This window comes from Artemia franciscana, chromosome 16 (assembly GCF_032884065.1).
Source record: "Artemia franciscana chromosome 16, ASM3288406v1, whole genome shotgun sequence".
Classification (NCBI taxonomy): Eukaryota; Metazoa; Arthropoda; class Branchiopoda; order Anostraca; family Artemiidae; genus Artemia; species Artemia franciscana.
Genome location: NC_088878.1, coordinates 14,995,576 through 15,019,668, shown reverse-complemented (window position 1 = coordinate 15,019,668; position 24,093 = coordinate 14,995,576). Strand labels below are relative to the sequence as shown.

General features: G+C 34.8%; 1 protein-coding gene across 2 annotated transcripts in view; it reads right to left on the bottom strand.

The window, feature by feature from the left end:
• Positions 1-23,870, bottom strand: part of LOC136037117 (disks large 1 tumor suppressor protein-like) — a 328,881-nt gene extending 305,011 nt beyond the window's left edge. For both annotated transcript variants that reach the window (XM_065719595.1, XM_065719596.1), the window contains exons 1-2: positions 23,779-23,870; positions 3,785-3,914 (exon numbers count right to left, since the gene is read on the bottom strand). In XM_065719595.1, the coding sequence (XP_065575667.1) occupies positions 3,785-3,803 (19 nt within the window). In that variant the 5' untranslated portion in view covers positions 3,804-3,914; positions 23,779-23,870. The remainder of the gene's footprint in view (positions 1-3,784; positions 3,915-23,778) is intronic.
• Between the last annotated feature and the right edge of the window lie 223 nt (positions 23,871-24,093).

Sequence of the window (24,093 nt, the reverse complement as noted above, 5' to 3'; positions counted from 1 at the left end):
TTCCCCCTGATATTTAAGGTGCTTTCACTTCCTAAAATCTATCAACGCAAAATTAGATTCTCTTATTTTAAAATTTTCAAATGTGGAAATGAATACACCCTCGCCATCTGCAAATAGGACAGAAATGGAATCACTGAAGAATTAGAAGGGGAATTTACAGTGAATATAATTTCCTGAATGAAAAAGAAAATACGACTTAGTGCTTTTTATAATGATATTTGTGCCACAACTACATAGGTCAAATCGGTTGTCGTTTGGTCATGGAATTTGGTAGAGGGGGATCCGCTCCAGGAATCATTTAATTGTTTTAATTTTTATTTCCAGTATTTAATTGAAACTCCAAATCTCTTATTTGTCACTGAAATGCCTAATAAGCGTTGATAACGTCCAACTCCTTACGTTTCGGATTCACATACTAACCCATAAATGTAGAACTACCTCTATGTATAATACCATGCTGACTTCTTGCTATTTTCGCTTATTCTAAATGTTCCTTTTAACCAGCTCAAAAAAATATGGGTGACTGTGTTCTAACAATTAGGGTTGAGTGTTGTATCGTCATTAATGTGTATCTGCCAACCGCAATCTGATCAATTATTTACACTTTCTGTTCAAAAGCTTGGTTCATTTTTGGGTAAAGTAAAATGAGTATGTTTGCCCTACGTAATTACTGGTGATTTTAATTGCGATTTATCAGAAATAGGGATTCATCAGTCAGCTCGTACGTCAATGACAACGATTTTGTTTGGCAATTATTTTCGGGTTCTTGCAAAAGATAGCAATTTTACATAAATACACAGTTCTGCTCGAACTTTTAATCTAGATTATCCCATTGCATCCCACAATCTCTCTGCTGAAGTGGTGAAAGTTGTTTCTGACTATCAATTATCTGACCATCTCCTTATTACATCCGTTATCCATCTTCATGGTTTCAAAGATCAAAATAATTTTGTGATTCCTCCTAGGCCAAAAACCCGTCATGATTGGGTTGGAATCAATTCTGATTTGTTTTCTTCATGTACAGGATTTTTCCTTAGTATTCTAGGATCCTTTCCATCTTTTGCAAAGATCCACTAAATTGTAAAAATATGACATGAGACTTAACCAGGATATGTATGTAGTCGAAATCAGCCATGCTCTTGGTTTTGCCAAAAATCAAGCTGACCCTCTTCGGAAAGGGTATAATTCCAGGCTGGTCTTCGAACCCTGATCTCGTTGCCTCTTGTCTCGAAGCAAAATTTTTGTTTAATCTCTGGTGGGATTGCAACCGTCCTTCAACTGGTAATGTGAATCTTGTTCGTCTCTACACAAAGATTAGTTTTTCTAAGGCTCTGACTCTTCATCATAGAAACCTATTAAACGCCTATTCGGCAAGAGCTAAAAACGGTAGAAATCTTTTTTTTAGAATTATCTCTTGCAGAGATAGTTCCCCTTCATCTGTCTCTGCGGCTGACATTTCATATGAGGAACGGTATGCCTACTCTGAATCAGAATTTGCTGCACCCGATCAGAACCTTGACCATTTTTATGAAAATGAGTTAGATAATTTCCGTGCTACCAGTCCCAAGAGAGAGTTCGTTGTTAGCACAGCATCAATTGTAGATGTTATTTAAAACCTAAAACCAGAATCATCATTAGGTATTTGAAACATAAGTCATCCAAGGGTATTAACCACATCAGTGCTTTGCATTTGAAGGTTGAAGTAGATGCATTAGTTCAACACTTGGCACTAATAATGTAGATGATTTTTACATAGCGAATCGTACCCTCTTCTTTTTGCAATGGAGAACTTATACCAATTCCCAAAAAAGGAAAACCAAACCCAGAATGTTCGTCATTTCGACCTATTACGATTGCGACTTCCTTTTGCAAAGTCTCTGAGCTTCTTTTTCGATCTGACCTTGAAAAGACATTTTACACTCCACCTCGACAGTTCGTGTTTAGGCTGAGAACAGGCTGTGCTGATGCCCTTATAGTTGTAACCAATGTAGTAATTGCCACCGAACCCTCAAGAGAATGTCTAATTTTCGCTAGTAAAAATATCAGAGACACCTTTGATTCCCTCATCCACACAGTTATACTCCTTGAAGCGGCCAAACATGGACTAAATTTTTCGGTGATTGTGTGTCTTCGAGATATGTACTTTCGATTAAGTATTCGCCTGAAACTACCTCCGGATAAAAATATTCCTTGTTGAAAATAGCAAACTCATTCCTAAGGAGCAATTTTTTCTCCTAATGTTTTCAATAATTGTGTGTTGGATACCCAACACACAAGTTTATTATGCAGATGACGTTTTAAATCTCAGCCGTACCCTCCAAAGAATGAATGAGGTCTTTGTCACACTTCAACAGGAGTATCATAAACGTGGCCTTCGTTTCAATGCTGATAAGTGGGAAAGTAGTGCTTTTTAATTGGGAAGATCTGCCACCGTCCTCTATAGTGCTTGGCAATACCAATGTTAGAACTGTTGACCACCTCGTTTATCTAGGTCTTCCCATTGGTTCGTCCCAACGCCGCACATGATCCCTTCTTCTAGAGCATCTCGTACGACGCATATCTGCTTCTTATCCATCGATTGTTGTAGCAAAAGTTCGATTAGACCACCTACTATTAGCTAGCCTTTTCAATGTTGTAGCCCTTCCTCACATTTTGTATATTGCTCCGTTCTGGAAGCTGTTTACTAGAACTGATTGTCTGAAAGTACCATCTATTTTCTTTCAGTTCGCCAAGTATTTGCTTGCTTCTGCTACCGCCTTGGCATTGGAATGCTCCATTGGTTAAAAAATATGGACTTGCTGACATTGAACTTGCAATCTCTAAGTTAAGTAATAAGCCTAACCGAAGGCTTAGTTCTTCGCATTCACAGAATGATGGGTACCCCGTTTTTGTTCAACAGTATTTTGATTTGTGTTTACTGCGTGCATTTATTGCGGAGATCTTATTTTCTTTCTTTTTTTGTATGAATATGTTGATGTTGTATGTGTAAATTTGCTTTTGCTTCGTTTAATTTTGTTCATTTTTTGTCTTTGGATGTGCTTCGTTTTGATTTTGTTTTTTAATCTTATTTTGTCCTTGATTAATTTATAATCGGCGTTCTTATTTGACTTTTACTGGTTTTGTCAATATATTGTCTTGTACTATTGTTTTCTCTTGTTCATTAATTTTTTTTTTTGTATTTTGCTCCGTCCTTTTCCAGTTTTTGTAGACGGGTTTTCAATTAATCAACAAATAAATAAATATAGAGAGTAGAGTCAAATAAAACTTGGACTGATAGTCCTTCCCATTTTGCTCTTTATTTACCCCACGAGTTTTAGACAAAGACTTGAGAGGGCTTAAATACGTTTTGGATCAGGAGAATTTACTTATCGACTATTATATAATTTTCAGGTGAAGATGATCCACATCAATTGCATACATCCATAGGCCTGACCAAGTCTTTGTTGGGTCTAATTGTCACAACAGAATGAATCTGAATGAAAGCCTCAGTTTAGCAGCCAAAAAACGCACCAATAACCATGGATTGGAATGTGTTTTTAGCTCAGGAGAAGAGGGAAGCAAGGATCATCTTGGTCCAGCTTGTTGTGGTGCTGCATTAGAAAATCCCCTTTTCATGCAGAATCTCTAACATTCTAATATCCCATCCCTTTAATGCTTTGTTCTATTGCATTTTCCAAATTTTTAAATTATACTTGGCAGGAGGGAAAAGACACACCCCCACCCCCGATCAAGGTGATAACAGTTGCTCCTAGCAATCAGACTATAATAAAGAAATAGGATTTACCTTGTTTACGGACGGGCATTTTGTCTAATTTGAGATCAAACAATACTTCAGATCAGTTGCCAATTGAGATTTAAAAGGTAAGCTTAACACACTATCCACAAGTAACTAGGCAAGAAACACATATAAAAACCTGGAAAAAATAATAGCTATTAATAAATTAAGGTCATTGCACATGAGTGGCGGCTGCAGTTTGTGGTCCAAGCTTGCCAATTGCAGAAGATGCGCATTGTAAGACGCTCATGATTGATACAACTGATAGTGGACTGTCTAGAAACACCTGTTGCATACAGCTAGGCTCAAACTACAGCAGCAAAATAGTTCTATGTGAACTTAATTTAAGCTTGTTTCCATATTGACTGAGGGAAGACAAATAGTTCCGGAATACAGAATACAAACTGTCTTAAAATACAGGTAGGCAGAAAGGGATGGTAGATAGAAATAAAAGAATTCTAAGGACTTCATAGTAGCTCCACATGTGGTCAAGTAAGGGAAGATAACAAGCTTATAAAGTATGTTAATGCATAGAAAAAATAAAACAATACCAACTTTTATCACAATAGTAAGCTCACTAAGCAAATACTATAAATTTCAAGTCTCACTCATATTAAGACAGCAGCTTGTAACTTTGCTAAGCTACCACTCCAGTAGGAAATTTTCAGATTCATAGATGATACTGAAAGACCTACTAATCCTCCTTTAGAAAAAAAATCCTATTCTGTTGAGTTGATTATATATTACATCAGCTGAATGTGCTACAGGTGAAAAATAAAGAACACTAGTATTCTCAGCAAATTTTTCCATAATATACAAGTCTTTCCCGTATATATAAGTCTTTGTCATCCTAAAGAGATAAATACTCTTAAATCCACGTCTGAAAAATCATCTTTTCAAGTATCTTCTACTTCGGCTGATAAAACTATAAAGCCAGAGAAGTATATAACACTATTTTACTAATTTTTCCAGTTTTTAATGTTGGTTTTCAGCCCCCCGTGGAGCAACACAAATGTTGCTGTAACTTTTTTTAGTAATGAACTGGCGACTTTTACTCCCTATTTCATGCGTGGGAAAGTTTCTCTTATTGATTTGTATTAGCCATCCATTCAGTAGAGAATAGAACACGTAGCAACAATAGCACAATTTAAATAAATTTTTTATTGATTTCTGAGAGCTTCCTAAAAACGTCCTGCCCACAAGCAAGCTACAGGCTCAAGAGTTTTGTAAGCTTATGCAAAATTACTACTATTATTACCATTCTAAACACAGCACAAAGCCCCCTGGGGCCTAAACAGCTGGTTCTTCTAAAAATCATATTCATTCAGTTCAGAACTTTACTATTTGCTCTCTTGCATGAAGTTTTTGCTTCCTCTATATTTGCTTTATTGCCCCTCCCACCCCAAATAAGATATCCTCCTGCTTTTCATTTAGCTCCAACTGGATTAATAAAAGATGCTACTTGTAAGTTCAATGGCGAAATGGGAACTATCCACCTAAACCTTTCCTCCATTATTTTTCTTCTTAGTTAGAATTATGGACTCTTCAGTCAAAACTATTTAGCCCTCTTTCCTTTTCTCCATCTTGATGCAGCATGATAAACTAATACAGATTATCGTAGTTTATATGTTTTGTAGTAGTTCTTTGGATTACAGGCACTGGACAATCCTGGTACATATTTTCAGTTCAATACCCAATGTGAAGGTTTAGTCAGCCACACTTTTCACTAAGAGCAGTAGTTTGTGGTGTTTGGGGAACTTGAACAAATTATTTTGAAGGGCATGTGGTGTTGGTGTTAGCACATTACATTCAAGTAGGCAGTAGTCAATGGTTTTATTTTACGAGGAATATAGGACATGATCGCAATATGGGGATGAGGATGTCAGCCAAGTAGCATTGTGGATGTGATAAGAGAAAGTCTGCAGGTTGAGGCCATTTGAACCTGCATGGATTATATTGTAATTAGACAGAATTAGATAGTGGAACGTATCTCCCTAGTCTTTCAGATATTTTTAAACTGAGAAAAAAAAACATTGCATCTTTGCAATTCAACTTTTTACACCTTCATTCTATCCATCTTTTCTACTAATAATGCATCCTAGAAAACTGTTCTGCAGTTTTCACACTGCAGACAAATTCTGCAGAATTTGTTCATTTTACCAAAACCATTAACTAGGACAATTGATTCTTCTGCATTAGGATAGTTCACTCATTCTATTTAATACTCCATATTTCAACAACCTTTACCATTTCTAATCTCGCATTTGTATTATGGATATATCAAGCTTATATGGTCGTCTTTAGATCAAGCCGAAAGGAAGTTACGATAGCACTCTTTATCTACTTGCCTAAGTTTTAATATGACTCCTTACTTTTCACTGAAAAACTTCATTTCTGGCAGTTTTTTTCAGTTTTTATCCATTTTTGATTGCCAAAGTCACATTAAGAACATTTTCCCTGTTTTTCAGGTTTTCAGTTTAAGAATTTAAATGTTGCATTCTGATTTAAATTCTTAAGTTGCATGAAGTTATCTAACTGATGCCTTTGATTTCTTTCAATATAATTACGCTTGTATTTTGTTCAATCTGAAGTCAAAGTGAGGAACGGTTCTTAAACTAAGATTTTGAATCAATAGAACAATATATATATATATATATATATATATATATATATATATATATAATATATATATATATATATATATATATATATATATATATATATATATATATATATATATATATATATATATATATATATATATATATATATATATATATATATATATATATATATATATATATATATATATATATATATATATATATATATATATATATATATATATATATATGTATATATACCAGAGGTATCCCTTGGTTTTGTCTGGCTTTTAAAATCTTCAATTTATGACTTTAATGTGAGTGTTTGCTTGGTTTTGGTATGTGAAAATGTTATTCTGACAATCGAGATACACATACTGTCTTTTGATTCGTCAACAATCCTCTCAATATTCACTGAAATTTTAAATTTAATACCCAAATCATTCTTGACACTTTTTATATGCACCCTTTGGACAATAAGGATGCATATATTGTTTCTTAATCCATTTCATTATCCCCCTCAATATTCCCTGAAAATTCTGACTTAACAGCCTTATCATTCTCTAGATATTGCAAATACGCCCTTTTGACATCCAGAATGCACATTGTGTCTTTGATTAAGTTTAACATCACACTCAGCCAAGGGCAGATCCAGGATTTTTTTTTAGGGGGGGGGGCATAATAAGTTGCTTGGATAAACTTGCGAACAAAGAAATACCTGCAATTTGAAGGGAACCAGGACAATTATGCGTCGTAGGTAATTAGTGGAAATGGTCGTAAATTTAATCTAAAATCTGGTTAGGGATAAAGTTCTAATAAATCTGTTGAAATTAAAATGGATATAAATATTGATACAAAAAATAACAAGTTATAAAAACCATCCCGTCATAAAAAAAAGATGTCCATCATGTATAAAAAAATTATAATTAATATTTTCTGCATAATTTTTTGCCTCTGCACTTCTGACCACTATAGCAAGTGAGTTAATCTTTTTATTGTTAAAAATAAAAAATTAGTCTTGAACCATCTTTTGGGGTTATGCACTCTTTGCGACAATTTGTATAGGTCAAACCATTTAGCATGTCGCTTAACCTCATGGCATCGCTTCGTAACTATGATAGTAGTGAAGAGTAGGAAATGAGGATAAAGATACAACTTGTATATTCGTAGAAGATATATTAGACATTAAATATTAGTTCTTTTAGGAATGTAACAAGAAAAACAGAACGAAAAGATAGAAATGCATAGAAGAGATTTAAAACGCAGGTTTTAAGTATAGGCAATAAAGCATTAGTTAATCATTATTTTTTATGTTATTAATCATTATTATATTTTATTAATTAATCCCTCATTTTTTGAGGGAAATAAAGACAACAAAAAAAATAAATAAATTGTTTCTTTTTAAAAATAGTGTTTTAATAAACAATGTCAGCTTTGACGAAATCTCAAAAATTTACTTATTAAAATTTTACTTTTCATAACAACATAGCATTTCTTTCCAATTTTTAAAGTTTGATATATTTCGCTTAAATTACAGAAATCAAACTTTTATAAGAAAAAGTCTATTTCTCTATTTCTATTCCCGCCATATCTATTTATTATACAGTCGATCTCTACCTCAATATTTCGATGAATGCTTATAATGGCTAGTCCTCTCAGTCTAGAGTCCTGTCAGTTTAGAGCTCTTCGTAAGTATATCCTCTTCTATTCATCCTAAAATACTCGGATAAAACCAAAATCGTCAGAAAAATATGAACTCTAATGAATATGCACATAGATATTTGCTTTAAACTAAGTATATGAGTCGGAACACTCCTTAAAAAACAAATAATTATGTGTTTGTTATTTTTGTATTTGATAGGTTAAGATTGGTGATTTAAATTCTCAGGTTTTCAAGCTACTGTATGTTTCTAATTATTTTTTTTTTTAATCTTGAGATTTTCAGATAGTCAATTCAAACGTTTAAATCTCGATATGTCACAAAAATAAAAATTTGAAATTTGACTCAGATTTAGCAATAAGTAAAAAATTGTTTTGTAAAAATTTGATTTGTAAACAACTAATCGTGGAAACATGATTGGATGGTATAAATATAAAAATCCTTAGTGGTATATATAGCAGTTTAGACAATTTCATGGACAAATAATGCAACCCCAAAACAAAACATAACAATATTTTGTGACTGGTTGGTATTGAGAAGGTGAGAAATTCTGAAGTAATATTGTAGTTGCATTCCGTTTCCATGGTTAATACAATTTGTCTGAATTTCCACTTTTTATCAACATTTTTTTAGTAAATGTTTAAAAATAATCAATGCCATTCCACTGATTCAAACTGAGAATTCAAAGACCCATCTAAACCAGCAAGATAAAAAAAAGTGAACAAATAATTATTTGGCTTCTTTTATAAACAGTTTTTCGAATATTTATTTTTCTTAAATGATTACTCCGACCCTGGAAGGAGTATTTCAACGCATATACTTAGTTTTAAATATATACTTATACGAACTTTTATTAAAGTTCTAAAGAGTTAGGCCTTTATTTTAATGTTTAGGATGAACAAAGAAGGTGATGTCATATAATGCAGAGCTTTAAAAAGATGAAAATAGGCGGTAAAGTGGCCACCACTTGCTCACTAAAATCCACAACTTAAATAAATAATTTTTGCACTTCTCATTTACTTTCTATGTTGGAAATTTCGTAAAAAACAACAATGTTGTAAAACATTATTGTTTTACATGCTTCGCAAAAAGAGCGAACCCAAAAAACCAAAACAGAAAGCCAAAAAAGTAAAGATATCAACTTTTTCGCCTCAGTGCTGTAGCAAGACTCGAAAATAAATTTTTGACAGTAAAAAGAATTAAATATTTCGCTTTTCAGCCCCGTTGTGACAGCACAATCCTGAAATATCATTTTGACAGCCTAAAGAAGGTAGGATTTTAAATTTCCTCTCTTTGTTATTACGAAATGAAGATTTTTACCTCCCAGTTGGCTTTTATGGTAATACAGACAGATTCCCTTGATAAACCTAAATTTAATTAAATACTTTTTGGCGGTATGCGACACTAGTAAAATCAAAAATCTAGCAGAGACCGCACAAAGTGATTAAAACCTTGTTTTTTAATTGTTTGCAAAAAGAAACAGTCTTAATAATTAAGAACTTATTAAAAACTTTCGTCCCAAACCAGAGCAAGCGGTCTGAACCACAAATCCACCACCACGACAGGGGGCGCCCTCCCCGGCTCCACCACTGCCCTCAGCATTCTCTGTAATCTTCCATTTATCATCTATAATTGCTCCTTAGACGTTACAGATATGCGATTTTGCAACACAGATACACATGGGGTCTTTTATTTAGTTCAACATCCCAATTGACATTTACTAAAAGTTCCAGCTTAATAATATTGGCTGTTCGTAAAATATTGCAGATATATCCTTTGATAACACACATTTAGTGTCTTTAAAATAAGTATCCCACAACATTCTTTGAAAGTTTTAACTTAATACCCATAACTAATCTCGAGACATTGTCAAATGTCTTTTTGACAACCTGAATGCATGTAATGTCTTCAATTTAGCTTAACATTGCCTTAGCATTCTCTGAAAGTGACAACTTAATATCCATTGCCATTTCTGAGATAAACAGCCCTACATGGATGCACCTAGTATCTTTTAATTTAGCCTTCCTCAACTTTCTCTGAAAATTTCAACTTAATAACCTAAGTAATTCCTGAGATACAGAAAATACACCTTTTTGAGCACCTGGATGCGTGCAGTCTCTTTTGGTTTAGTCCCACACACGGCTCAACATTCTCTGAAATTCTCAACTTAATACCTCGGGATTTTTTGAGGTGTTACAGATAAGCTTTTTGACAAACTGGATACACCTAAACTCTTTTAATCTAGCTCAACAGTGAGTAATAGTAGCATCATTCCAAAGCCAAAGATATTGGAACTTTCCATTATCCTGAATCAAAAGGTTATATCAGAATTTTGATTGGATGACTTTGGGAAAAAAGGGCATGGGAGGAGGACTAATTGCCCTCCAATCGTTTTTGGTCACTTAAAAAGGGCAATAGAAGTTTAAAATTTCTGATCAAACAAACACTCTGCGAATATTCTAGAGTAATGTGTTTGATGTGGTCATCTCTGGAGACCACCCCCCCCCCCCCCCGAAGAAAATACCCCTCCCCTGAAAAAAAAAACCGCGGACAATGCCCACCCCAGAAAATACCACCCCCGCGGAACTGATGGGTCTCCAATCCCTTCAACCAAGTCCGTTGATTTTGAAATAAAATCAAGAAGTTGCAGGCATCAAGCCATGGCTAATTGTACAAAAAGCCGAGAAATATAGTCGGAGTGAGTGAGAGACGAATCTGGCATAAGCCCTTTTTAGGATTGTATAAAAATGATGTCATTTCATTTGTTGATAGATAAGTCTATCTATTATCCGTCCATACATCCTAGGGCAAAACTAAAGAAGGTAGTCATAGAACTATTGGACACCATAAAACCATTCAACAATTTGACTTTAAAAAGAGGACTAGAACTCTCAATTTCTGATCTAATGAGCACATTTCAAGGTTTCTACGATCTTGAGGTGGAGGTTTAGATTAGGAAGGGGAACTGTACGGAAAAAATTCTGCTCATTTTAGGGTGTAATGTTGTTCTTTACTTACAATGAAAGATCTTAGGCCGAGCTGGCCAGCCATGAACAAAGAACAACAAAGCGAGAAAAAAACTCAGTGAAGAACAAACGAGACTGCGGTCAGTAGAGAGAAAAGATAAACAACTAAAACGACGCTGATATTTCACCTACCTGTAAAACAAGGCGTCTTCAGCACAGAAGAAACAAAGATAAAAACTACAATAAACTGAAAACAAATAAAACCACAACAAATATTAATAAAATACAATCGTAAATGATCCAAGAAGGTCACGGAAGCTAATAGAATTACTTCGATGAGAACACCAAAGCAACTGGATAAAAAAGTATAAACATGGAAATGAGGTTACTTTTTAAGTTGCAAAATAACCCTTTCGTTTGCTATTATTGGAGCAATATTTTTTGGTCTGGTAGGTAATCTCGTCCCCAGGTGATTCAGTAAAATCTTAATTCCCTTACTAACTGGTAGTTCATTTTTCAAAAGAATATAATTAATTGGGTCAATATTTCAATTTCCTGTGTCCTTATTTATTGAAAGAATAGCAAACATATGCTTTTTAATTCAATAGCCTCCCTCGCTCACTGAGAATAACCTCAATTATTAGAAATAGCCGCGGCCTCATCAAATTGTACAAAACGGTTAGGGTGAAAGAATATATGTTCCACTAAAGCCGAAACAAAGGAGGCTCGCTAAATTGTAGAGTTTTTTCTATTGATCTGTGATGCTTAATAAATCTATCAACAAGTTGTTGGTGGGTTCTGCCAATATAAAACTTCCCACAAGAACAAGGAATCCTATATACCCCACTTACTAAATTCCCCCGAGTTAAATCCTTCCCAGAATTAAGGAAACTACTTAATGGTCTCACCGATTGGAAAATGTGTTAATGTTATATTTTTGTAAAAATTTGTTCAAGCTTCCATCTCAAACCCGCTATATATAAGCCCCAGAAACAAGGGGAGAGCCTACAACTGCGTATAGCGGAGGTTTCAGTGGAATCCACGAAAACATTTGCCAACATAGGACTTAGGGATGCCCCCATAGGCAAACCAAACACCTGCTTGTAAAATTCTCCTCCAAAACCAAAATAAAAAGAATATTCATTTACTGGGATAATTAATTTCATAATAACCTCGGTATCTAAACTAGCCAAGGTCACATCTTGTATCAAATAGTGTTTTTTTAATTTACTCTTTAATATATCTTCACACTTTATTACATTACAATTTCAATACATGGAAACAACATCAAAACTGTAGAGAATTGAATTCTCCTCCAATACAAAATTTCGTAATTTATTAGTGATATCAGTCAATTTTTTTAAATATGATTTTTGTGTTCCTAAGAGAGGACGCAATGCCACAGATAACTACTTTCCTAATTTTGAAACAGGTGACGGAAAAGTTGATACAATGGGACGGAGGGGGGCTTCAGTCTTATGAGTTTTGGGTAAACCATAGATTTTGGGCGCAGAACAGCTAAGCTAAAAATATACCCGTTGAAAAAGAGTGCTCTCCTTCCCCAGACCCACGCTCCTCTTACTCCCTTCTGGTTTTTACAATTAGCAAACAAACAACTGCTCGCTTTAGTAACCGTTTTACTTTTCATAAGTTCCTTGTTATGAACGCTGAAAGCAAATTGACCGAACTAGAGGCCCTCTCCCAATTACACAAAATTGATGTAATTGCTGTAACAGAGGTCCAGGCACAGCACCCTGAACTTTTAAAAATCAATAACTACTCCCATTACATAAAAACTCATCCTCATGACCACCCCCTAGGTAAAAAGGAAAGCGGAACAATATTATTTGTAGGTAGCTATCTCTTCCCTAAATTAATTCATACTCCCAACTTTTCAGATTATGATGAAATCATTTGGGTAAGTGTGAGACCCAAAGTTTTGTCTCGCCCTTTTAATTTAATTTTTTTTTTTTTTTGCTACTTTTATTCCCCGAATCAAAACGCAGCATAAAGACAGTAGGTTTTTTTTCAGCAGCTACATAGTAGTGCCGACTTAGTCCTCTGCAAATTCACAAACGCTGGTATATTCCTAGTAGGCGACGCCAATGACCTAAAGTTAAATTCAGTCTGTAGTATGCACACTTTCTATAGCTCACCTGTTCCTTTGCCACCTTTAGCAAAAAGCTACCATTTTTGCTTATTAATGCTCTTTCCAACTTTAACCATACATTTTCTGTTACCCAATTCTCTTATCGTCCAATTTCCAATGAAGGCCTCTTTGAGTTTGGATCTTGGATTACTATTGACAACTGGCTAGCTCTTAAGGGGAGTAATGACATTAATGTTAAAATGTCTTACTTCCAAAATCTGATTAAAACCAAATACTTAGAATCCTTCCCTGAATAAAAAGTAAAACCATGCTCTAATGACACACCTAACAATACTAGTCAGTCAAAAAAGCTGATTAGGCTTAAAATTAATCTTTTTCAGAATGGGAAACATCTGAAGCTATCTCACTGCATAAACATATAAAAAAAGAAATATGTAAATCTGCTTCTGCATATTACAAATGGTAAGTCAAGTTGTTTTCTACTAAGCCAAAACAGTGGTACAAAAGTGTAAAAAAAACAATAGCTAAAAGCTCATATGGCACTTGTGACGAGCCAAGAAGAGCTAAGAATCAAGGGTTCATATGGTATGAGCTCTAACAAAATTTTAAGAATCAATAGATTGATTTAAAAGGAAAATCAGAGGCTTAATGCCGGTCAGGATTTAAAATAAGAGCTCTGAGTCACGATGTCCTTCTAAATATCAAAATTCATTAAGATCCGATCACCCACTCGTAAGTTATAAATACCTAATTTTTTCTAATTTTTCCTCTCCCTTTAGCCCCCCCCCCCAGATGGTCGAATCTGGGGAAACGCCTTTATCAAGTCAATTTGTGCAGCTCACTGACACGCCTACCAATTTTCATCGTCCTAGCACGTCCAGAAGCACCAAACTCGCCAAATCACTGAACCCCTCCCCCCAAACTCCCCCAAAGAGAGCGAATCCGGTAGGGTTATTTCAATCACGTATCAAGGACATTTGCTTATTCTATCCACCAAGCTTCATCCCGATTCCTCCACTCCAAGTGTTTTACAATATTTCCCCCTTCAACTCCCCCCAATGTCAAAAGATCTGGTCACGATTTGGAATAAGAGCTCTGAGACATGAATTCCTTCTACATATCAAATTTCATTAAGATCCGATCACCTATTCGAAAGATAAAAACACCCAAATTTTCACGTTTTCCAAGAATTCCGGTTTTCCCCTCCAACTCCCCCACTGTCACAGGACCTCGTCATAATTTAAAATTACAGCTTTAAAGCACACTGGTCACCCTTTCGTAAGTTACAAATACCTCATTTTTCCAAATTATCCCCCCCCCGAAATCCACAAAAGAGAGCAGATCCGGTCCGGTTATGTCAGTCACGTATCTTAGACAGTTTTTTATTCTTCCCATCCAGTTTTGCCCTGATCTCTCCGCTTTAAGTATTTTCTAAGATTTCCAGCCCCCCCCCCCAATGAAGCTGGATCTGGTTGAGATTTAAAATAAGAGATCTGAGTTACGAGGTCCTTCTAAACATGAAGTTTCATGAAGATGTTCCAATCACTCCTTCGTAAGTTAAAAATATGTCATTTTTTCCAATTTTTCAGAATTAACCCCCCACCCCAATAGAGCGGATCCGTTCCAATTATGTAAATTACGTATCTAATACTTCTGCTTATTTTCCCCAACAAGCTTCATCCCGATCCCTCCAATCTAAGCGTTTTCCATGATTTTAGGTTCCCAGCCCCAAACTCCCCCCAATGTCACCAGATCCGGTCGGGATTTAAAATAACAGCTTTGAGACAAGATATCCTTCTAGATATCAAATTTCATTGAGATCCGATCACCCGTTCGTAAGTTAAAAATACCTCATTTTTCTAATTTTTCAGAATGACCTATAGGTAAAATATTGTGGGAAAACACAAAATAGTATTGATTTCCATTTACAAGAAGAGCCCCTTGTTACAGCCAATGATCTGAGTAAATTTCTTTCCTCCATGGCTCAAAGCCTCCCTTCCCTCTCTATTAATACTGCTTATGAACTACACTCTCCCAATTTCTCTATTATTTTGCCCTCAGATGTTGAGGCAAAAATTTAAAATATAAAAAAGCGCAGAATCTATCCACTAGGCATCCCAACAGTACTAATTGAAGCCTTTGCAGACATTCTTTCAGAATCTTTGTCCGTACTTTTTAATGAAATGACCTCTAGTGGTAAAATCCCTGATTGTTGAAAGTTAGGTTTTATTGCTCCCGTAAAAAAGAAGGGTAGCAAAGAAGATTTTGCTGGTGTCCAGCCCATTACTCTTACTTCGGTTCTTTCCAAGTTATATGAAAGCTCTTTAGCTGATTGGTTGAAAGTAAAAATGATCCCAAATTTTGACCAAAGGCAATTCAGAAATTGCGTTCTACCTCAATCAGACACTATCTTGCTCACCTTTTGGACATTATATGTAACAAACTTAAACAAGAGCTAAGAGCTCATATGGCACTTGTGACGAGGCAAGAAGAGCTAAGAGCCAAGAGATCATATGGTATGAGCTCTAGCAAAATTCTATGAATCAATAGATTGATTTAAAAGGAAAATAAGAGGCTTAATGCTGGTCAGGATTTAGAATAAGAGCTCTGAGTCACGATGTCCTTCTAAATATCAAAATTCATTAAGATCAGATCACCCACTCGTATGTTATAAATACCTAATTTTTTCTAATTTTTCCTCTCCCTTTAGCCCCCCAGATGGCCGAATCTGGGAAAACGACTTTATCAAGTCAATTTGTGCAGCTCCCTGACACGCCTACCAATTTCATCGTCCTAGCATGTCCAGAAGCACCAAACTCGCCAAATGACTGAACTCCTCCCCCCAACTCCCCCAAAAAGAGCGAATCCAATACGGTTCCGTCAATCACGTATCAAGGACATTTGCTTATTCTATCCACCAAGCTTCATCCCGATTCCCTCACTCCAAGTGCTTTCCGAGATTTCCCCCTCCAACTCCCCCCCCCCAATGTCAAAGGATCTGGTCGGGATTTGAAATACGAGGTCTGAGACATGAATTCCTTCTAAATATCAAATTTCATTACGATTCGATCACCTATTCGTAAGATAAAAATACCCCAATTTTCACGTTTTCCAAGAATTCCGGTTTCCCTCTCCAACTCCCCCCAATAACACAGGATCTGGTCAGAATTTAAAATTAGAGCTTCAAAGCACAAGATCCTTCTAAATATCAAATTTCAAGATCTGGTCACCCTTTTGTAAGTTATAGATACCTCAATCTTCAAAATTACCCCCAACTCCACCAAAGAGAGCAGAACCGGTCTGGTTATGTCAGTCACGTGTTTTAGACTGGTTTTTATTCTTCCCATCAAGTTTCATCCTGATCTCACCGCTTTAAGTATTTTCTAAGATTTCCGGTTTCACCCAACTGCCCCCCCCCCAATTACGCTGGATCCGGTTGAGATTTATATTAAGAGATCAGAGTCACGAGGTCCTTCTAAATATGAAGTTTCATGAAGTTCCGATCACACCTTCGTAAGTTAAAAATACATCATTTTTTTTTTTTTTTTCAGAATTACCCCCCCCCCCCCCAATAGAGCGGATCCGTTCCAATTATGTAAATCATGTATCTAGAACTTGTGTTTATTTTTCTCACCAAGTTTCATCCCAATCCCTTCACTCTAAGTGTTTTCCGAGATTTTAGGTTTCCCCTCCCAACCCCCCCCCCCCCCAATGTCACCAGATCCGGTCGTGATTTAAAATAACAATTCTGAGACACGATATCTTTCCAAACATCAAATTTCATTAAGATCTGATCAACCATTCGTAAGTTAAAAATACTTTAATTTTTCTTAGATAACTTTGAAGACCACACTGCCTTTCCATGACGAAAGTAAAACAGTTCAAAATAGGGATTATACCTTTTTTATTGACAGTGAAATATAAAATTATTTAACTGGATATTTCGAACACATATACAGTGTTCATCATCAGCTTTTACTGCTGATGATGAACACTGTATATGTGTTCGAAATATCTAGTTAAATAATTTTATATTTCACTGTCAATAAAAAGGTATAATCCCTATTTTGAACTGTTTTACTTTAATTTTTCTATTTTTCTGAATTAACAGACCAACAGAATTTGTGATTGCTATATGTCACTTGGTTAATACCAAGTGCCATAAAAACCCCAATACCTGGCTCAATGTTATAGCAGTTGACTTACAAAAAGCTTTTGATTTAATTAACCACAATACATTAGTAAAAAAAAACAACTAACCAATGACTTCCTAGTTGACCCCTCTTTAACAAGAATATTTTTGTCCTTCCTTTCAGATAGAATTTAAGTCGTCAAATACCTGAATGTAAACTCTGATTCCCTCCAAATTTATAATGGTGTGCCTTAGGGAACAAACTTAGGCCCAATTTTATTTCTTACCATGATAAACAGTCTTGGTGTCAATTTTCTGGATAGATGAAAATTCGTTGACAATTTAACTGTCTTAGAAACATGTTTCAAAAATCTAAAAAGTAACCATATGGTCATCTTGGAATCAATACCAGATAAAGCTGTTGCTAGTGATATGAGAGTCAATCCTTTAAAGTCAACAGTTTTAACAATTAGTTTCCTAAAAACTCCCCCTTGTTTCTCCTGTCCTATCCCCCCTTGAAATGTCTTTCAAAACTATGAAAGTACTGGGTGTTAATATCACATGTGACTTAAAATGGGATTACCACGTTAACGATTTCTTAAAACGCACAAATACTGCGTTTTCTTTCCTCAAACTCCTTCATAAATTTAAATGTCCTAAATTGCATTGTTCAAGGATTTTTCTCTCTTTTTTATGTCCTAGCCTCAAATACACTTGTCATGTTTGGCATCTCCAACGAATTGTTGGACAGAATAGAGGCAGTTCAAAAAAGGTGCCTAAGAATTATCTTCAATGAGGGTAAAGTGCCTTACATTTCCCTTCTTTGGAGAGAAAATCTAGTCACCCTTAAGGAAAGGAGAGCACAAATTTCCTTGCATTGTGTCCACAATGCCATGTATAACCCTTGTACTACTTTGCTTTTCCCTAGTGAACATTTACCTCCCTGAACCCCCCCCCCCCACGTTCTGTTTCAAGAAAATTCCCCCTTATTGCCCCAATAAGTATCCACTGAAAGATATAAAAGAACATTCACCCCTCACATGGTTGAAATTTTAAATCAATAACCCCCCCCTTTTCTAACTCCACTTTATCTTATAGTTTTAGTGTTTATTTTACAATTAAGAACTTTGTAATTCTTGCTAAATTTGTTTTCCCTGTTTAACTCTACAAGTTTTTATTGTTTGACTTTTTATTGATTGCAATTTTATAATTTTGTACTGACACTAAAGTGCAAATTCGGCCCTTTTGGGCTTATGATAGCCACTTTGTTGAAATAAATCATATCTTATCAAAACAACATACCAGTGGGGTCATAGCAATGGTTAATCATATTAAGTTGGAACTTCCAGGACTGAATGAGAGAAATATTGTACTGACCAAAAGGCAAAATGTTAATGCTACTAAAGCTAGTAGTACTAATGCCATTCAATACTCTTAATAGTAATATCAATGCTACTACTATGTCTACTATTGCAACTATACCTAAGGGTATGAAGGTGAAATTTTCAAGGAATTTTGAGGGGGTTATGTGAAATTAATCACAACAAACTGTCAGTTAGGTTGTCAAAATAGTGTAACAGTAATATCTTAGAAACAGTTTGGTGTGTGAAGTCAAAAATAACAGGGCTTGCTGAGGGATATTGAAATAACCAAAAGAAAATATTCATATCCTAATACTACTGTTTTTACTCATACTACTACTACTGTTACTATCATTACTACTTCTATTACTACTGCAACTACTAAAGCTTAGACTACTACAATTAATTCTACTGCTACTACTGCTATATTAAAACTACAGATATTAAGGCAAAAATTTTGAGATATACAGAAACTGTACAGAACTAACTTAAAGCACACTATGCATTCATGGGTTGTCAAGCAGACATATCATAAATGCTTCAGGAATAGTTGATGGTATTATGCCAAAACTTCCAGTGAGTGTTGAAGGGGATATTGAAGAAGCCAAAGATGTTATGTGCATACTACTACTAATGCTGCTATAACTAATGCAACTGCATAAGCTAACAGCAGTAAGGGGAATTTTTTGATGAATAGTTAGGCAGATGTTGAAATAAATCAAAACAAGCTATGAGCATGTGGACTTTCAAAAAAGTGACAGAGCATAGATAGAATCTTCTGGGAATGATATTAAGTCATATTTTAGGTCAACTTTAGGAGTTATAAAATAAAACACTGTTTTGGTCAGGATTAAAAATTTTAGAAAAAGTTTCTCTGACATACCAATATTAACCCAAACTACAGATTCTTATATAATCTTCCAGGCATAAAACTACCATGAACCACTATCAGTAAATAAATGAAACTCAAAACAAACATAAATTAACAAGAGTAGGGCAGATAACCCCCATACCTTCTCAAGACCAGAAAATAATTTGTGTTTTACAGAAAACAAAATACAATTTACATGTTTTCACTTTTTTTTCTTTAACAGATAAAAAATTATCAAAATTTTAAGGAATAAATATCAGTATATGTCAATCAAACTGACAATCCACAGTTATTTGCTTTTTGTTGCTTTTTTTTCAATAAAGTACAAATTATGTTCTGGTCATGAGAAGGCATGGGGGTTATCACCCCTACTCACGTTAATTTCTGCTATTTTTTAGTTTGACTTGGCTATTTGTTCTAATTTCTGTTTGTTTTGAGTTTCATTTATTTATTGATAGTGGTTTGTGGTAGTTTACACTTGAAAGATTATTTTATTTTGTTTCTGCTCAGTTTTGGCAAAATAGAATTATACTTTTCTCTGAAAAACCTATTTTGAGGGATTTTTTTTAATTAATCACTTATAAAAATCAAGCAGTACTGTTGAAGATCTGGCATAATTTGTAGTAACTAAATGTTTTAAAAGAATTAGTCTTTCCATGTAAGATTTTTTAGTAGAATCGATTTGATTCTGCAAGTCAAACTACAATCCAAATAGATACCAAGAAGTTTAGACAAGGGTTGAACTAATTTTTTCCTGTTAAACCATGTATTGGGGAGGTTTTTCTTTTTATTTTATGAGAGATTATTTTAAGGTAGTTTTTAGAATTTTTGGCAACAATAAGTCATAAACAAGAACTTTACTAGGAACCATTAAAAATTCTGGAAACTACTATAGCTTGATTCAATTACCTTAATTCACACTTTAGAGTGAATTAAGATCCTTCTTGATCTGTCAATTGCTCCATAGTTAATGAGTAGGTTGATCATACATCAGATGCATCCCACCAGTGCTTTCAGGGAACCCCAATCCACTCAACATCTATTATCTTTCCACAATCTTAATCATTGGATGCTGAGAGTACTGCATCTGAGAGACTTCCAATGGTCGACTATGTGGTAGGTGAAAAAACTGTTGATGGTGTCAAGTTTCGACTGATGGCTTGAACAGCTTCTTTGAATATCTCTTCTGTTAGTGCCAATATTTTAGGAAGTTGACAAGTGAATTAGGAAGAGGAGGGGGTGGTTCTTATAAATTTAGCTTATAGGTCATTAGTATACCAGCTCTTTGTTGACAGTGTAGATAACTTCAACTCCTTCAAATATTCATCATAAGACTTGTCTTTCATTTCTTTTAAAACCTTACAAGTTCTTGTATGCACTCCTTCCAGAAGCTGTTAATCCCCACTGTACACTGGTGATGATATGCAGATTCCAAAGTCAAACACAGGCCTTGTGCAACTCCACAAAAACAAAGGGAGATCTACTTGAAATAACTCCCTTAAAGAGGCCAAGGACAGAGTGTGCATGAGACACAATCTTCTTGCAGTTCTAGTGAAATTTATACTGGCTTCTGAGAACAATTCCTTGATCCCTTTTTTTCATCCAAACTCAAAAGCTCTTGTGTATTACTTACCACAGGATTGATGATAGTATAGTTAAAACCTGGGTTGGACATGGAAAAATGTATTATTATATATTTGTCAATGTTGAAACTCATATGCTCTGTTTCTGCCCAGTTTTAATAGTGAAGATCTGCTTGTAGTAGTCTAACTTACACTGGACTACACCTAACAGCTTCAAATTGTCAGCACAGAGTGAGCCAATTTCTGGCAAGTTGAAAATATAATTTGAATAGATATCTAACAAAGTTAGTATCAAGACAACACCCTGCAGAATACCACTGGTGACTTCACATCTCTCAAGAGTATTGATTCTTCTTCATTAGTAAGAAGCCACACACTCTGTGTTTTATCAGTAAGAAAAGCTGAGTTCCAACCTATCAGGGTTGCATTGATCCCACACAAGATGAGTTTATTTTTAGGTGTGGATTTGTCAAATGCTTTTGCCAGATCAAACAACAGGACATGTACAGGTAGGCCCTGATCAATCAGGTCTGTTATTGCATCATGAGTCTCCTGAAAATTAGTTTTACTGACTTTCTAGGCTGAAACCCATGTTGCCTGGGTAATACTATTCCATTAAGTTTGAAATGTTTTAGGAAAGACTCATTTACCCCTTTTTCCAGGATCTTAGCCAGAACAAAAGTGACACTTATGGGACAATAATTTCCTTTGGACAAATACTTGACAGCTGCTGTTTTCTAATCTGTTTGCAATTCCTTGATACTGAAGAAAACTTTGAAAAATAGGGTGAACAATTGGTTTCAGCAACTTCTTTTAGAAGGCATGGATGTAAATTATCTAGCCCAACTGATTTGTTGACATGTCAACAAATGTCCTGAAGCAGTAGTTAGTTCAGATATTGATCACTGACCAGGTCTTTTACTCAAAAAATATTACCCAAATTTCTTTGGGTTATCCTAGTTTTCTTTAGTTAGTGAGGCTTCATGATTCTGATAGTTTCCAAGTCAGATTTGTCAGTTTATCTTCTCTCTGAAGGTCTTGACTATTAAGGAAAACAAGGTCTAATTGTCACCATTCATTTTGGTCACAATAGTCCTCAGCACCAATATACTATGAATGATAACCAGACATCATCCCCAATTCCTCTCCCAATTTGCACAAGTGGTAAAGACCTGGAAGTCACTATAGATAACCTCCTAAAGTTCCATAAGAACTATCCAAAAATGATCTCCAGATCAAATTTGAGCCTTCAACTTATCTAAAGAACAATTACTTGCCAATCATGTAGAATCTTTTATACTTTGTTTATTATCTTTTTGACAGGACAAGTCTTTAGCATTTTTTTTCATAAAATAAATATATTTTTGTTATATATTCCTTTATTTCTTGATCTTTTGGTGAATGTTTAGTTTTGTTCAAGTTTAGACTTAGAAATGCTAATTCTAGAAGTGAATCCATTTCTGGTTGACCCTCCTCCTCCATGGAACAAACTAAAAATGTGTAAAGTGGGTTTGCTTATAGGTATTATTACCTATAGAGCAAAGCATATTAGTCCATTAGCCCTGTGGGCAGTAGGATGAGGTCTGTAATTTACATTTACTGAACAAACCTTATTTGAGGGTTTTTTTTAGTTTTGTTAATCTTTGTCGAATAAATATAGAATATAAACCTTACCCTGCTGCCTATAGGGCTTGTGGACTAATATGCTTCACTTTATAGGTAATGTTACCAACAAGAAAGCCTACTTTTTAGTTTGCCCTATGGAGTAGGAGGATTAACCAGAAATGGATGTGCTTCTCTGTGACAAGGAAACAATATGTGACTATCAGAATATTGCTATATGCTGTAATACACACTTTAGAGCACTTGGAATGAAACTAAACATTTACCAATTTTTAGCAGTGATTCAATTTACAGGTATACAAGGTGAAACAAGAGTGATAAATGAGGAATATATATTTACTGTTATATATTTGTATATTAAGGGATATGAGAGTAAAGTTTAGTGGAATTACTTTCAAAATTTTTCAACTAGAATGTTTCTGTAGGCTGTATTAGGCCTATACATGAAGAATTGTAGCCTATTACTAACACATTGCTTTCTCATTAGCCCTAATTCTAGGCTTATATCACAATTACTTAGCCTATCTTTATTTTAAAAGTACATTCCTTCACTACAACTTCACAATATCAATGGCTGTCTTGCCTGATTTATGGGAATGTATTGAGCAACTGTGTTGCTTATGTGTAGGCCTATGTTCAGATGTAGGCCATAGGTGTTTGCTATTTTAAAACAAAATGGAAATATATCATATTTGTTACACATTTATTCATCAATGGGGAAGGGAGTAGACTATAGTTAAACAACACATTTTTAGGATTGACACAAATAGGTAGACTAGGCCAAGGATACCTTTAACTTTTTTAAGACATAGTTTTCAGTTTTTATGGAGGTTTACTCAAACACACCCCTCCATTTGACTTTGACTATTTACCAGTTCCTTTTTTTAATTTAATTTCTGCCTCGGGTAGTATGAAATCTCAACAATAGAGTAAGGTTATGGGCTATTGTTGTATATTATAAGTGAGCTTATATTATGTTGTATATTATAAGTGAGCTTATAATAAGTGTATATTTAGAATCCAAATGAAAAAAGGAAGGACTACATATGGAAATCATAGAATATGAGTGTGCAAAGGTGTTCATGTAAACTTACAATATTAAACTTATTTATCTGTTTATTCCAAGGGAGATTCGTTTATTTCTTCCATAAATCGCCAAGACTTCAGCCATGGAGTGATAAGTTAACTACCAATGTAGCGCTTTTTTTGACTTCCCAATACACAAGTTTTCCGACTTCAAGCTTCATGTTTTATATGGCATGTATAGAATATTTCAGGAGTGGCTTAGGGTGCTAAAATGAAACTTTTAAGGAGTTTGAAAGGGAAAGGGTGAAGTGAACAATGATTTATTGCAGGAGGGAAAGGGATGACTAGCATCGAAGGATGCTATGTGCATCCGGGCTATTAAA